This window comes from Elephantulus edwardii, unplaced genomic scaffold, assembly GCF_000299155.1.
Source record: "Elephantulus edwardii isolate Elephantulus edwardi_28Jun2011 unplaced genomic scaffold, EleEdw1.0 scaffold00133, whole genome shotgun sequence".
Lineage (NCBI taxonomy): Eukaryota > Metazoa > Chordata > Mammalia > Macroscelidea > Macroscelididae > Elephantulus > Elephantulus edwardii.
Genome location: NW_006399883.1, coordinates 5,934,714 through 5,949,714, shown reverse-complemented (window position 1 = coordinate 5,949,714; position 15,001 = coordinate 5,934,714). Strand labels below are relative to the sequence as shown.

General features: G+C 46.1%; 1 protein-coding gene across 1 annotated transcript in view; it reads right to left on the bottom strand.

The window, feature by feature from the left end:
• Nucleotides 1–1,006: 1,006 nt before the first annotated feature.
• MCM3AP (minichromosome maintenance complex component 3 associated protein) overlaps nt 1,007–15,001 on the bottom strand; it is a 33,596-nt gene continuing 19,601 nt past the window's right edge. The window contains exons 18-28 of the mRNA XM_006893924.1: nt 14,554–14,622; nt 14,343–14,477; nt 11,165–11,318; nt 10,126–10,384; nt 9,797–9,894; nt 8,604–8,994; nt 7,613–7,870; nt 7,086–7,215; nt 5,187–5,390; nt 2,513–2,663; nt 1,007–1,165 (exon numbers count right to left, since the gene is read on the bottom strand). Coding sequence (XP_006893986.1) covers nt 1,007–1,165; nt 2,513–2,663; nt 5,187–5,390; nt 7,086–7,215; nt 7,613–7,870; nt 8,604–8,994; nt 9,797–9,894; nt 10,126–10,384; nt 11,165–11,318; nt 14,343–14,477; nt 14,554–14,622 — 2,008 coding nt within the window. The remainder of the gene's footprint in view (nt 1,166–2,512; nt 2,664–5,186; nt 5,391–7,085; nt 7,216–7,612; nt 7,871–8,603; nt 8,995–9,796; nt 9,895–10,125; nt 10,385–11,164; nt 11,319–14,342; nt 14,478–14,553; nt 14,623–15,001) is intronic.

Below are 15,001 nucleotides of genomic sequence, written 5' to 3'. Positions count from 1 at the left end.
CTTGTCTTGTTTTGACTGGGGACACTGAGCTTTTCCATTAACTTTCCAAAGGTAAGGTCTTTCTGATTCCTGTGTAGTCCATCAAGTGAGATACAAGTGTGTAGTTTATATTTTTAAGAAGGTATTTTTAACACATTGCTGCACACTTTTTAAATTGACTACCGTGCTTAGAAACACATTTGCAGCAACATGTTATAAATCCGACTGTACCAAATCTGTCACTCGATCTCCAGCCTAATTTCTGTCAAGTCCCTATTTTCCAATTACCAGTTTCTAGCTTTGACATTCACAAATATTATTAATGATTCTCAATGACATGTCCCATCAGTTTAAGACTGCAAAAGCTAGTTAAGGTCTTCAATTTCTTCATCTTTGGTTTTAGTGGCTGGTGCATTGTATTTGAATCAGGAGATTATGCGTACCAGCTTAAAACTGGTGGTCATACTGAACATTACTAGTCCTGTTAGTACCTTTTTTATGGTTCAACTTTATCTCTATCTCTGCATAGCAACTAGAGTTACACATGTGTTCAAGCACCCTCTCCCCAGGAGTACTTTGACACTTCTCTTCCAGGAGTTCTCTCTCTCCTCCTGATCATCTAATCCCTGTGCATGCCCCGTGCGTAGCTTTAGAAAGCAGTGTTCAAATCCAGTTGTCTGGAGCCCTCCTGTGGGGGTCCATGCCCCTCTTCATCTCAGCATCACTGATGTCTAGAAACTCTGAGATGCTGTGGCTCTGTAAAGAATAAATGACTACGTGCCAAGTACAAGCTCCCTTGGAGCAGATGCTGGTGAGTAACATTTACATTATGAAATCTGTAAGACTATCAAGGATATCCCACAGGGGGAAACAGTATTCATTTCTGAAATCACCAACTGAGTATTCAAATAGTTTATTTGCATGATTAAGAATCACATTTTCTGCAGTGCATAAAGCATCTGAGAACATTATTTTGGGTAAAAAGTAGGATTCCCTCCAGAGAGACCCATCCCCTCAGTTCAGGTGTTCAAATGTCCACCATGTCGAGCAAAGCAGAGAGATGGAACTCGGATGTGACCTCCTCTTCCCTTGAGCTCTGGAGAAGCCTCTCCAGGTGCTTCAGCCGATCAGTGAGAGATGAGCCCACTGCTTCAGATGACTGTAGGTGCTCTGCTGTCCTTCTAGTCTATTTGAAATAAAAAGAAACAAAAAGTAGCTTCTAGAAAACAATAAACAAAGACCTATTTTCTATGCAAATGGTTTACAAGTAGAAACCTCTGGGTCCACTCATTTTGACTTTTACCATGCATCTGCCTGCCTTCACCACATCATTCAAGAAATGGTGCCATCTGCACACGAGCCGTTTCTTTTCATACCCACCATGATCAAGTTCCAATAAACTATGATGGCCAATGACTACATACTCTTCTATTACATCAATCTACTGTAATTATTTTTCCAGACTCTTGTTTTGGCTATTTAGCCTGCTTCCATCTTGGAACTATTTTATATGCTGATTTTTGTTAATATTTGATTTCTCTAAAGAAAAACTGGTTAGTCAAAGAACATAAGCATCCTTAAGGTATGTGAAGAGTGTGAACAGTATGTCACTGTAATTTGCTTTTCTCCCTACTGATTGCAGGGGTTTCCCACACCAAGTCCAGGGTTCACCTCATACCTGCCCAGCAGCACAGATCTGCAATAACTATCTGTTTGCTCCTTTCACCCCTGAGGGGAGGATGAGGAGGTATGAGACACTGAGCTTTGGTATCAGTTGGGCTAGCTTTGCAGAGCAGTCCTGAACTGACCCGCTGCAGTGTTCAGGAGGCCCCTCTACTCTGTGAGCTGAACCTCCTCACACCACACATGAAGGCAGGCCTAGAGGAAGCCACAGGCAAGGCAGGCTGCCTCCCACAAACAAGGCCTCGATGCGCTCAGCAAAGGATGACGATTCTGCTCAGCCCTCAAGTATGTTTCAGTTCCGTGCTTCATTACACAAGCAGACAGTTAGAATTAGTTAGCTCTCTACCACACTCACCAAACCCAAACCCACTTCCATCGAGGTAATTCCAACTCACAGAAATCCTACAGGATAAAAGCTAAAGAGCCTGCAGGGCTTCCCAGAGAGTAGATCTTTACAGAAGCAGATGACCTCATCTCTCTCCTTTGGAGCAGCTGGTGAGTTTAAGCCACTGACTTTGTGGGTTCTTTGTGGGTTCCTGTCCCTCCTGCCCTTCTCTCCAGTGCTAGGATAAATACTAAGTACAGGTGGTCTCTGGTTTAAGGAGGAGATCTCTTCCTGTGACTTTAAGGCACATTTGTAGGCTCAGGCAGAACTTATTTTGGGTTAAGAAAAGGTTCGAAGCCTTTTTCAGGATTTAAAAGCTACATGTGCAGCAAGTGAAGGTGATCTGTGATGAAGAACAGGTGTTGTTGGTGCAATAGCGTGAAAGTGAGGGCAAATTTATAGAACACTGAAGGGCAAGTAGGAGCTGTCCATAACCTGGGGACTCATTATGTACTATCTTCCAACCTGTGGGTTCGTAGGTGTAGAAGTTTTCACTCTAGGTTGCACAGTCTGAGGCAGAGACACCAGAGTTTGAGGAAGGTAGAGAGGAAGGGAAGGTGACTCTGTAAAAGCTTCTGAGTCTTCAGACAACCACTGCTGAAGCTGATCTTCAAACCTGAAGCAACATAGAAGCATACAGTCAGAACCATAGGAGCACCACATAGCAAAAGTAAACTTTTCTCCTATGTGCATTTAAAATTTTCCCAAGCCTTCAATATGTACTATGCTACATCAATTAAAAATGAAAGATGGGTCCATCATGAGTTGGCATAATGTATGCTGAATCTCAAGTTGATTATAGCTACTTTAACTCTAGAATTACTCTGAGACTTGGGGGGGAAAAAGGAAAATGTACTTTAAAAACTAACTTCTTTCAGGGGGAATGGTGGGCAGGAGGATAGTGTGCAACTATAAATGAATGGAAATCCAGTCTCTGTAAACTTTCATTAAAATAAATTTTTTTAAAAATAAACTTCTATCAGTTTATATACCCAATTTACATTTAATGAGAAAAGTGGTATTTATCAAAAATTGCTTTACTGTTACTTAAAATTACTCCTAATTCATATTCTCTATTTAGTTTCCTTAGGTTATATGTTAATTAATTCTTTCTTTATGGATTACTCAAAGGCATGGGCTATGGATTATAGTTTAAAATTAGCTCAACATAACCACCACTGCTATCTAATAGACTTCAGAGCTGTCGACCACCACCAGCCCATCTTTCAAAGGAATGCAATCTGATTAAAAATCACTAAAATACCACACACCTAAGAAAATGTACTTCTAAAAATTATAACAGGATTGTTCATTCTTCAAACACTATTTTGGGGCAAAATAGTGCAAAATCCCAGGGATACAATACAAACATGACAGATGGGCTCCACACAGCAGATAGCTCATGTTGCCAAGGACAGGCAGAGAAGTAAATGCAAGGGCCATGCAGTCTAAAGGTGGTCGTGTCATGGAGCGCAAGCCAGAGGTCTAGAGACGGGAAGATGGAGACATAAAGTCAGGGTTCCAGGTAAGAGTACACTAGGTCAGGCCATGCACTGGCCTGGAGCAGTTGAAACGTATTGGCTGGGGCCAGATAGTAATGTAGACAGATCACAAAAGGCCCTGACAGGTCCTGAGGCATATGCCCATCATCCCATGTAAGAGAGGAAGCTCACACATTCTTAGTAAAGCTGTGCGCTGTGTAACCTTTGAAAGGATCCCACTGGTCCTGCCAGGGTGAGGCCATGCCTGTGGAGGCAGTGGCCTGAGTGGGGTAGTCATCATAGTCACAGTGTCAAGACAGATGGCTCAAGGGTGAGTGTGTTCTCAAAAAGAGCCCTCCAGACCTGTCGAGGACTGGAGATGGAGAAATGTGGCGTGTGGGCTGAGCAGTGCCCGTCACTGAACAGGCTACAGCAGGAGGAGCTGGCTAGAGGAAAGCAGGTCTCTTGCGGAACATGTAAAATCTGAAAGGCCTGCTGAACATCCAAAAGAGATTCACAGGGGCAGCCAAGTACTTACACTAGGAGTTCATACTCTGGGCCCAAGACATACTGTCAAACACTGACCCTTCAAAATCTGTAAGCCTGCGTGGAATCATGGGCAGAAGTTGCCAAAAGAGAAGGGAAGGGGTCTGGAGGAATCAGGGCTTTCAACAACAGGAGGAGCCAGCAGAGGTGTCCTGGGCCAGGGGGAACTAAATGGTGAGAAAAGGTGTGAGCTATGGCCTCACATGGGTTCCGGGTTAGGTTGGGAGAATGGACACAAGGACGAGAAAGCCCCTCAGCAGTAGAGAAACAGCATGGACTAATACATGAGCACGGACAGTGGGGCTGAGGGTTTCACTGAGGGGAGCAGAACCATGGTGGTGACCAGGAAGAGCGTGGGGCTGTAGGCTCCTGAAGGAGATGTGAAATGAGCTGTGGAGACAAAGAGGCCAGGGTCCAGGAGGGTAAACTGTGGGCCTACATGAGGATGTATGTGCTTGGGAAGCAGCCAGACATGCAGATACAGCAGGGGGAACAACCGATGTAGATGACCTTCATGCTGTTAATATCATAAACAAGGCTGTCAGAAAATGAGGGGCTAGGGCAGGGACAGGTGGGGTGTGAAGATATGAAGAGGGAGGGAGACACACTGCTCCCACCAGGGTGAGGAGATCCGCCAACACCTCTATGCTTCTCCAGCGCAGTAACACGCAGACCTCCACACATGCACATTTCACTACAACACTTGGAACTGATTTTGTAAATGAAATGGATTTTTGGTAAGACTTTCAAAAATACCTTTTCCAGAACACAACTTTTGCCCTCAAGGAGCTTCTTAAGTAGTCCTGGCACACTTTCATTTTCAAATAGTCGCATCACTGTCACCCTGGTTACGGCCCTTGTTCCCCCCACCTGGCTGTCAGCACTCTCACCCCGTCCTCTCCACCAGGCTGTAGCACTGTCCCACCTGTGCTTGCCCTCCTGCCCTGTCCTCACCATCAGCCTGACCGTAGCCGTGGCCATCTGCAGGTGCTGCCACCCTCCAGAGCACACTCACTGTCCCCACCTGACTGTCCTAGAACTCACTTAGCAGTCACCTCTCCCAACACGAAACAGACTGGACAAAGTCCACACCCTGCGGAGGCAGCTCTCACCTCCTGTTCTCCTCCTTCTCCCGGAGGAGGCTGCTGGACAGGCACTGTGAGAGGCGCTCTTCAGGCGAAGCACCGCTGATCAGCTCCTCAGCACTGGGGACACCCCTGTCCCGGCCAGTCGCAGGGCTCCTATTCTGTTTCACGCGGATGTGATGTAATGGAGACGGGAAACGGTGAGAAGGGTGGAGAGACTTGATCCTCAAGCTGAAACATATGTTCTGAAAGTTAAGGTGAGGAGAGCAAAGGCAGGCCCTACTGCACCACAACTACGCATATAAACACTGTCCAGCACGGGCCCCAGACGCCACTTCCAGGTCTACAGGCACTATGTGGCCTCTCACCTGCACCACACTGCATCCCTTCTCCAGCCTGTATTACCAGAAGTTTCCACTCCCTTGAGGCAATTATACTCGAGTCACCTCAATTCTGAACCTCTATCCCACCCAGTGCTACAAGCAGATCCCTCTACTTCATCTAAATGATGGCACTCTTGAATCGACCTAGGAGTTGTGTTTGTAAACAAGAAAGATGGGTTCTGATATTTTTCCTCACACATGTCAGTTAGCCTGTCACACAAGAAAAGCTTGTCCTTCCTGTTCATCTCGCCCTCGGCAGAGTCACCACCACACACCACTTCATCCTGGTCTGGTGCTGTGCCTACAGTGTTAAATGCTTTTTAAATCCCACAGCTTTCCTGTGCTTTTATATGACGCTGCACAGACTCTTTCATCACTTCAGTTTCCATCATTTTCACAGTGATTACTACAGTTCCTCACCTTGTTCAATTTTAGAATGAACATATTATCTGACTCCAGGGAAAAGCACTCTCTTGGTCCCCTGAGAGTTCAGGGTTTGAGAAAGATGCTGTTACTTCTCCATTTCCCTTCCAATGCAAATGTGGTCTCACACACGAAGGTTCAGCTTCCCCTATTACCCATGCTCATTGTGGTGGGCTTGCTGTGGCTCAGGATGGGACTCTCAATGGTGCAGGATAATCTCTATGACAATCTCAGCTGATTGAACCTTGAAATGTTCTGACAGTCTAGCTGTTCACAGCTTTGAACCAACAATGTGTCATCCAGAAACAAGAGTTCCTCTTCTCTAACATCCCAACCTTCTGCCCTGTGCCTCTCTTCTCCCACACTCCAAGTACACCCAGCTCCTGTGTCCTACTCAGTCAGCACCCCAGGACGAGACAGACCAACAATGTGCTGCATGGCAAGGAGAGTTCCTCTCCACTGCACCCCCACCTCTGCCCCCTTGGTCACAGCCTCCAGGACAAGGACAACAGTATTCTCAACCTCATCAAGCAGTTTTAGGAATAGTTTTAAAGGGACTTTTCACCCAACAAGAAATGCAATGAGGCATGGCTACAGATTTTAAGAGATGCATTCCAGCCAGGAGCATGCTCCCTGTGACCTCAGCACAATTCTGTGGCACCGCTGTCTCCCCAGGGACCATTTCTGAGCCAAGTTTGCAAGTCACATTCCTTTGCCCATGCTCCATCAGCTGTGGCTTTATCTCATATCACAGATGAAGTGAGAAGCTCAGGAACAGCTCCCACAGGGCCAGGCTCTTCTGAGGGCCTGCAGGTCTGTCTGTCCATGTCAGCTGCACTCAGTGCAAACAACACCCAGGAGCATGAAAAAGGACGAGACCTCCTCCACGTGCTTTTGTCAAGACAGTACGATCTGTCTCCTGGATGCCAGACCCAGAACACATAGGTATACTCAACACAAATCTCATTCCCAGCTGTGGGGGCTTGTGTGCATACAGAGCTCCCGGTCTCCAGCTAGAGCTGACAGACACACGCACACAGTACACAAAAGGGACTTCACCAACCCCAGCTGTGAGTCCCAGACGATACACACACACACACACACGTAACATGGATCTCACCGGCCCTGGGCCTGCTGGAGCTCCTTCTGCGTCTGTATCCTGGCTTGTTCCCATGACAAAGGGACCTCATATTTTTTCAAATGGTTTTTAAAAAAATATACACAAATCTGACCATCTTCACTCAGTGCCTCTAAGGAAATAACACAAAAGCAAACAAAGAGAGGAGAACATCAGAAGAGCATGAGATGACTGCTTGCTGTGTGTCTAAACTTTGGGACTTTAGACATCTGGTTAACCTGAGCGCCACAGTTCCTGACTCCCAAGCCCATGTCCAATTTGCTCCAAGCATCCACCATTCCATAATGGCTCCCTGTTTCCAGTGATTTAAGAAGCCACAGCCTGGGCCATTTCAGAAGCTTAAAAGCTCTATGATGAGTCCAGCCCCAATCAGAACTTTGCCAGTCCTTCTCAGTATCTACCCACCACAGGAACATCACTTGCTTGGCAGACAGGCAATGGGACAAAAGGGGCTGACGAAGTACAGCACACACAATGACAAAGATGACGATCTCACACAAGCTGCTAACCTGAGGTGACAGGGAGCCGGGGAGGTGACCAATCCTGAAGCTTGTGGTCAATGCATAAGGCGAGGAAGTCATCCCATGGGATCTCTGCAACTGAAGGTCCCGGTGCCCCATCTGGCATGGGGTTCTGGCTCCTCCACCTGCTGTAGGTCTTGCCAAGCAGACTCTCCACCTGGGACTGGAGGACAGGCTGCGTCCTGTGTGAGCTGGAGATCTGAGATGCATACTGGAGGACCATAGTGCACACAGGGGCCCAGGGTGCTAGAGGGAGAGGATGCGTCAGCCACAGACAGAGGTCACCTGCTAAAACAAGCCTCACGCTGCTCCCCTGGGAGATGCCACATGTGAAAGCCTTTCCCCATTCTAACGCCGTCACAGCACCTCAGTCAGTGGAAAATGAGTGTGTTCAGGCCACAAAGAAACCACTAGCAGGGATGTTCCTCAACAGAACTCGATGCATGCGTTAGCCACGGACGGCATAGTCTCCAAGCTGCTCGGTGCTTGTGCCAGGTCAGACCCATGGGATCCAAGTCCAAACTCAGCACAGAGACAGCATTGCAACAAAGCAGCAAAGCCTGTCCTGAGCAGAGCTCCTTGTCAAAAAAGGGAACATGGATGCCACGTCAGCACTAACACTAGGTCAGAGCCGGGAGCCATGTTCCACCTCCCTTGCCCACCAGTCTGGTCAGAGTAAATTAGCTTTGGTTTCAGAAATCCCATAGGGCCTCCTCTCTGGTAGCATGTCAGCGCTAAGGGCTAAAAGACGTGCATCCTCCAACCAGGCTTATCTTAACTGCCTAAGTCAAAGGCAAACATGGTGGCAGCAGGTGCACTGGTATAGAGGGGTTAAGGTAATAGTAAACACCCCTCTGGACCCTCATGAGAACAGGTACACAAATCGCACACCAGATGTTAAGAGGAGCCAATGGTTTGCGCAGGCCAGCCTCCCCTTGCCCCTCAACCCTACCAGGGCTCCCTGTGGTGAGGCACGCACCCCCAGGAGGTGGGAGGTCCATCTGTGGGATCTGAAAGGTCAGCACTGCCTGCTTCAGCCAGGCCAGGTGTTCTGGGCTATTCCAGTGCAGGTGAGGTAGTAACTGGTTGCCCCCCACCTCAGCAAACTCAGACACAGGCCAGGACAGGTCACAGAGCTGCTCAAAGGAAGCCACAGTGGCTAGGAAATGCAGCACACTATTGAAGAGGTCAATGACGGCGCTGGGCTCCTGTGAGGCCAGCCCAGCCAGTCGCCGCTCTTGCCGGTCATGGAAGAATCGGTTACTGAACTCCCTGGCGACTCCATCTTCGATGTACTGGGTCAGTGTCTGGCAGCAGAGATCCAAGGTACTGGGGCACCGAGAAACCAGCCATTTCACTGCCTGTGAGACCTGAGTAGGGAGACAGACAAGCAGGCCTTATAGGACAGTTTCCCCAAGAGCTTTGTAAGGTCAGTGCCTATTCAGAACCAACCCCACACTGCCTGGGGGTCACACACTTTAGTCCTCCTTTTCACAGATGAAACAGGAACCAAGTTCTTACCTGCCAGCCCCACCCTGAGTCACCTGTGACTATCTCCCCTACCCGACACTTTCATCCGGAGTGACTCTCACCTAACCCCAGTTACTTTAAGGTGTCCTGATGGCAGAGTACGTAACACATATCAGCCTGCTACTCCAAAGGTCAGCAGTTTAAAGCCATTAACGGAAACAAAGGAGAAAGAAAGGTTGTCTCCTCCTATAAAGATTTAGTCTTGGAAATCTGATGAAGGGTCATAGCAATCAGTTGGCTCAACAGCAGTGAATTTCTGGTTACTTTAATCCCAAATCTCACATATATCCCCAGTGTAACTATTAGATACCCTTCACTTAAAGAAACCTCCGATAATGCTAATTTCTGCACATATCCCCATGAAAGAGTTTATCAATGTGATCTTCAGATGTAAGATGTGGTCAGTCACATTTTAAATTCATAAAAAAGCAGGAAAGAAATTTACATCAACAATTTAATGTCTTGCAGGTGACAAGACTATGAGCAAACTATCATTTTAATTTAATTGTACTTATACTTTTAGACTATTAACTGCATAAAACATGAAGTTAAAATTGTAAACTGTTATATATACTAAACTCATAACAGCACAGGAGAGGGGGAAAATGGGGACATTCATAACTGTGAAAGTGTGAGGCGTACCTTAGCTGTGCCTTGTAAATCACGGATAGACTCTGGAATCTCTATAACCATGTAATCTGATATTAGCTTTGCCGACACCAAATCCTGCAACATCAGGCCTTGGGAAAAACAGAAGAGTTTCATTATCTCCCACCCACAGACATACATGAACACACACACATACATACCACACACATAAGCACTGCATACACAAACACGCACACTTGCTGCACCAGCATCAAATACAAACACCAACCCATGTTCAGCGCTCATGGCAATTACGTCTACAGTGATGGTCAGGGCCTCCGTAGAACCAGGTCCCACGCATAATCAAGGCTTTGTCCACATACCATCTTCCACATCCTTCTCAACATCATCCTCGCCCAGGCTGGGTGCAAGAATAGCCAGTGGGACTTCTGGCTGAAAAGGTTTCGCCTGCAAGAGTTGCTTGAGTTGGAAGAGGGCTGACAGCCAGTACACATCTTCCTCAGCCGTGTCCTCACTCCGGACTCGGGGGGGTAGCAGCAACAACAGTCCACTGGTACCCAAGAGGTCTTTCTGTGTCTCCACTGCATCAAAGGCGCGGTCACTGAGGGTGCCACAAGCCACCTGTAACAGTACCAACACCATCAAAACAAATCACCTATGTACTAAGTCACAAGCACTAACAGGGTGTGGTCAGGCACTATAGCACCGGCCCTGCCAGCGTCCAGAGACCCAGAGGAGGCTGGGCTCCACATTAACGCGCAATGTAAGAAACAGCGTGTCAACAGATGACATAGCTTCCAGCGAAGACAAGGTACGACCATACTCATTGAATCTTAGATGTTTAATCCCAAATAGGGAGATATATAAAGATGGGTAAACCACCATGGCAGGAAGGGAGACGCAAATCTCTTTTTTCCAGAGGCAGAAGAGAAACAGGCTGTTACTGGCCTAAGAAGAAAAGGAAGTTCTGCAGATGTGTGCACAGTAAGTGGTACAGGCAAGGAAAGGTTTGGATCGTGGGGTGGGGGTTGGGGGCCGGTCACATGTTAGACAAGTACCCTAACCTCAGTGAGTGGCTGCTTCATGTAAGAGCCTGGGCAGGTATAGGTTGGGGGACAAGGTACCTCCAGCAGTGACCCTAGGAGGCTGGATGCGTCATCTCTGGAGACACCAAGCAGCCAGATGCGACTGAAGGCCCCCAACAGGCTATCTGTCCTCCAGGGAGCCAACCCCCGAGGACTGCTGAGAAAACTTCTTAGGAGAGCAGCAATCTGAGAATTCCCCCAGTATTGGTAGTGAAGGTACAGGAGAAGATGACAGGAAAAAGCACATGTGGTTTGTCCTTTGTGTTCACACAAGTAAGAGACCTCTCATCCTCCTACCTAAACTGAGACCCCTTACCTTCACACACACACTGACAGACACCGTCTGGCCCCCTTTGCTGCTCAGCGCCCTTGCTAGAGCAAGTGTCTGGATCCCACCAGTGTCGCCACTAGTTCCATCTGCCAGTCCTCCACTTCCTATGAATTTGACCTTCAGCCAATTTGCTAGAATTCTGTGGAAACAGGAAAACAATCATTAGAGACAAACCCAGTTCCAAGTCTGAATAAGGGAGATTCTCAGGAGAAAGAAAAAGGAGGGTGTCACATAGAGCTAGAGTCACATTCCACAATGTACTGGACACTGGCTGGCTATACAGCCTGGCTGTGGTTTGAGGACAGTGCTAGGGACCCCACAAGGTCTGGAAGGAAGGACACCTGGAATAGGCTTGCTTTAATACGAGTCAAGATACTTAAGTACTCAAGATCTAGTGACTGGAAAAGATTTGTTCATATTTTATAGATTCAAAGCTCTTGCTGCTGAGGTTTTAAGAATTCTTATGTGACATGTCCATTACTCATCTGTCAGTGTGTCAGACTGTCGGGGCTAGAGTTGCTGTGATGCTGGAAGCTATGCTACTGATATGTCAAAGACCAGACTCATCCACGGTGGACAGGTTTCGGCAGTTTCCTGACTAGACAGACTAGGAAGCAGGCTTCACAATCTACTTTTGAAATCATGAACCCCGGAAAATCCCATGAGAAGACTGTTTGATATAGTTTGATATAGTACTCTAAGAGAATGTGGAAATTACCAAAGTAGATCATCAATACCACACGCAAGTAAAATCTTGCTGAAAAATATCTTAAAAATGGCTGAACAGCATATTGACTGGGAAAAACTGCCAAAAACTCAAGCTGGATTTACAAGAGGACTTGGAACAAGGATATCACTGCTGACATCACATGGATCTCAGCTGAAACCAGGGAATGGTAGATGTTTACTTGTGTTTTATTAACTATGGAAATGCATTTGACTGTGTGGCTCATAAAAAATTATGGATAACATTGAGAAGAATGGGAATTCTAGAACACTTAATTGTGTTCATACAAAACTTGTACACAGACCAAGAAATAGTCCCTAGAACAGAACAAGGGGATACTGAATGATTTCAAATCAGGAGAGGTGTGCATCGGGACGGAAGCCTTTCATCATACCTATTCAATCTGTATGTTGAGCAAATAATCTGAGGAGGTGGCCTATACAAAGAAGAGTGTGGTATTAGGATTACAGGATGATTGATCAACAAGCTGTGATATGCAGATGACACAACTAACTTGCAGAAAATAATTACAGCCTATAGTATGGATTGTACTTCAATATAAAAAAAAAAATTCCTACAACTACGCCAATAGAGAACATTCAGACAAACAGAGAAAAGGACTGAAGATGCCTATTTCATTTCACGTGGATCTATAATCAAAACTTTGGGAAGCATTCAAGAATCAAAACAATCCTGCAGCTGCATAGTCTTCACCACGGCCACCGAGTCGAAGCTGGAGAGCCCGGAAAGGGGAATCTGTTCAGGCTTCTAGGAATTTTAGATGTCCAAAACCTTCCCCCTGCACTAGACTCAGTGTTGTTTTGGGGCATTAGTGTCTGTTGTGGCTCGCCTTGGACATTTTTTATTAGCCAGTAGAACTGGAAGATCATGTGAGGCTGGATTAAGATTTATTTTGGTGACTTTAGGTTATTGGTTCCATTGCAGGTGTAATTGTGCAAAGCTAAGAATCCAGGAAAGAATTGCCAGAGAAGGTATTAAAAATAAGATTTTTATATGAAATCACCCACCCTGATCTTGGAAAAAAACATCCATAAGCAGTACAACAAATGAGCAGTCTTAAGCAGAGAACATCGATACAACATTCAAATCGTGTACACAGAGCCACGATCAAGTGCACAAATCATGTTATCATGTACAAAGTAAATGATGCTATCTTCACACACACTGGTATAAATACTTGCAAATTACTCTAGTGGCCCTGTACTGCCATTCCATGTTACATGCCTCACACTTTAAAAAAAGTAAACAGAATTACTGGCAGTGTGTTATGTTAAAAGAATAAAACTGTAAAATCTAGTATTAGAAAAAAAAGGAATCAAACAAACAATTGCAGTGGGCAATGCTGTGGCCAACAAGCTCATTAAAGTGCTCAAGATGTAGTTTAAAAAACAAGATATGCCTGACCAAGGCAAGATATTTTCAACTCCTTTATGTGTATTTGAACGTTGGACTAAGAATTAACAAAGCTGAAGAACTGATGCCTTTGAATTGTGTTAGTGAAGAGTATCGAATATACCATGGAGTGCCAAAAAAACCAAAACAATCTGAAGAACTGATGCCTTTGAATTGTGTTAGTGAAGAGTATCGAATATACCATGGAGTGCCAAAAAAACCAAAACAATCTCTTTTGGAAGGAATGCAACTGAAGCATTCCTTAGAAGAAAAAAGACGGTAAGACTCTGTCTCACATATTTAGCACATATTCTAAGGAGGGCCTGGATAAGAATATCATGCTTGGGGAAGAAAAAAAAAAGAGAGTATCAGCAAAAGAGAGGAAGGCCCTCAATGAGTTGCACTGACAGTGAATGCAACAATAAAGTGACGCATAGTAGAAATTGTGAGCATGGGCCAAAACTGTTGTGAGATTTTTATCCTGTTGGACCTAGGACTGCTATCAGACATATTTCTTAATGAACTTACTGTAAATCAGAAAAGAGCTGTTTTATTTTATTTTCAGAAACCAATTATCATTTAAGTATCCTGAGAATGCCACATTTTCCTCCTTGCTCAGTTACGATCCTATGAAATGAGTTTTACTTTCCTTGGCCTATCAATGTTCAATGCTAACTACTTAAAAAGCACTGTGTTCTGAGAACTCACGCCTTTTCATACACTACTGGTAGCCGTGTCACGTAGCAGCATCGTGGAAACCGTCTGGCCTACCATATGACCATATGACCTAGCAAACCAACCCCAAGAATAAGCCCAAGAGAATACACACACCTATACAAAAATTGTTTGTTCTTAGCATTTACCAAATTCTTGGACTAAAAAGTGAACTAGTCTAAAGCTTGAACTTCAATCATGAACAAACTAGACAGAGTTCTAACTTCAGAGGTGCCCCAGCAAATAAAGGAGGAGCCACCAACCCCTCCACCTCACTCCTGTCCCCAACCTGTGCTCAGGCTGCCTAACCTGCTGGGACTCTCTGGGGACAGCTCTTCTTCTTCAGGCAGCACCAAGACCAGCTTCCAGAACACATGCTCCTGCCATCTGGGAATGTGCTCAGCGACAAGGGTTGGCAGGTCCAGAGGTGCCCACACTGCATCCCTGTGGGAACAGAACACTGCAGTGAGCCAGCCACAGCCTCACAGAGGGCAGCTGCCCCTGGAGTTCTGCATCTCACCTCAGCAGCTGCTGGAAGAAGTACTGGACCTTCATGCAGTGAGTGGCCATGTCCCTGAGCTGCCTCAGTCTGCAGAGAGAGGGGGAGGTGTCATCTGTCTCCAAAGGGTGAAGGAAAAGTTAGTGACAGAGCTGGGTGGGAACAGCTAGGAGGGTCACCCAGTGGGCTTACGAGCCACTGAAGAGGGTACCAAAGGTGAGACAGACCCATTTACACTGAGAAGCTCAAAGGCTACAAAGAAAGGAAAGACTAATGGAGGTAGAATCAGTGAGAAGCACTGAGGAAACGGGGGAAATAGTGTGCAACAGGGATATAAATGGGCAAGACCAAAAGACAAAGAAGAGAAAGAGCATAGGGCAAAGCGGGTTCTGAGGCCTCTGGCTTGACTAAAATAAGGGAATACTGGGAGAAATATTGTATCAAGTACAGCTATTGATGGAACAAGAGA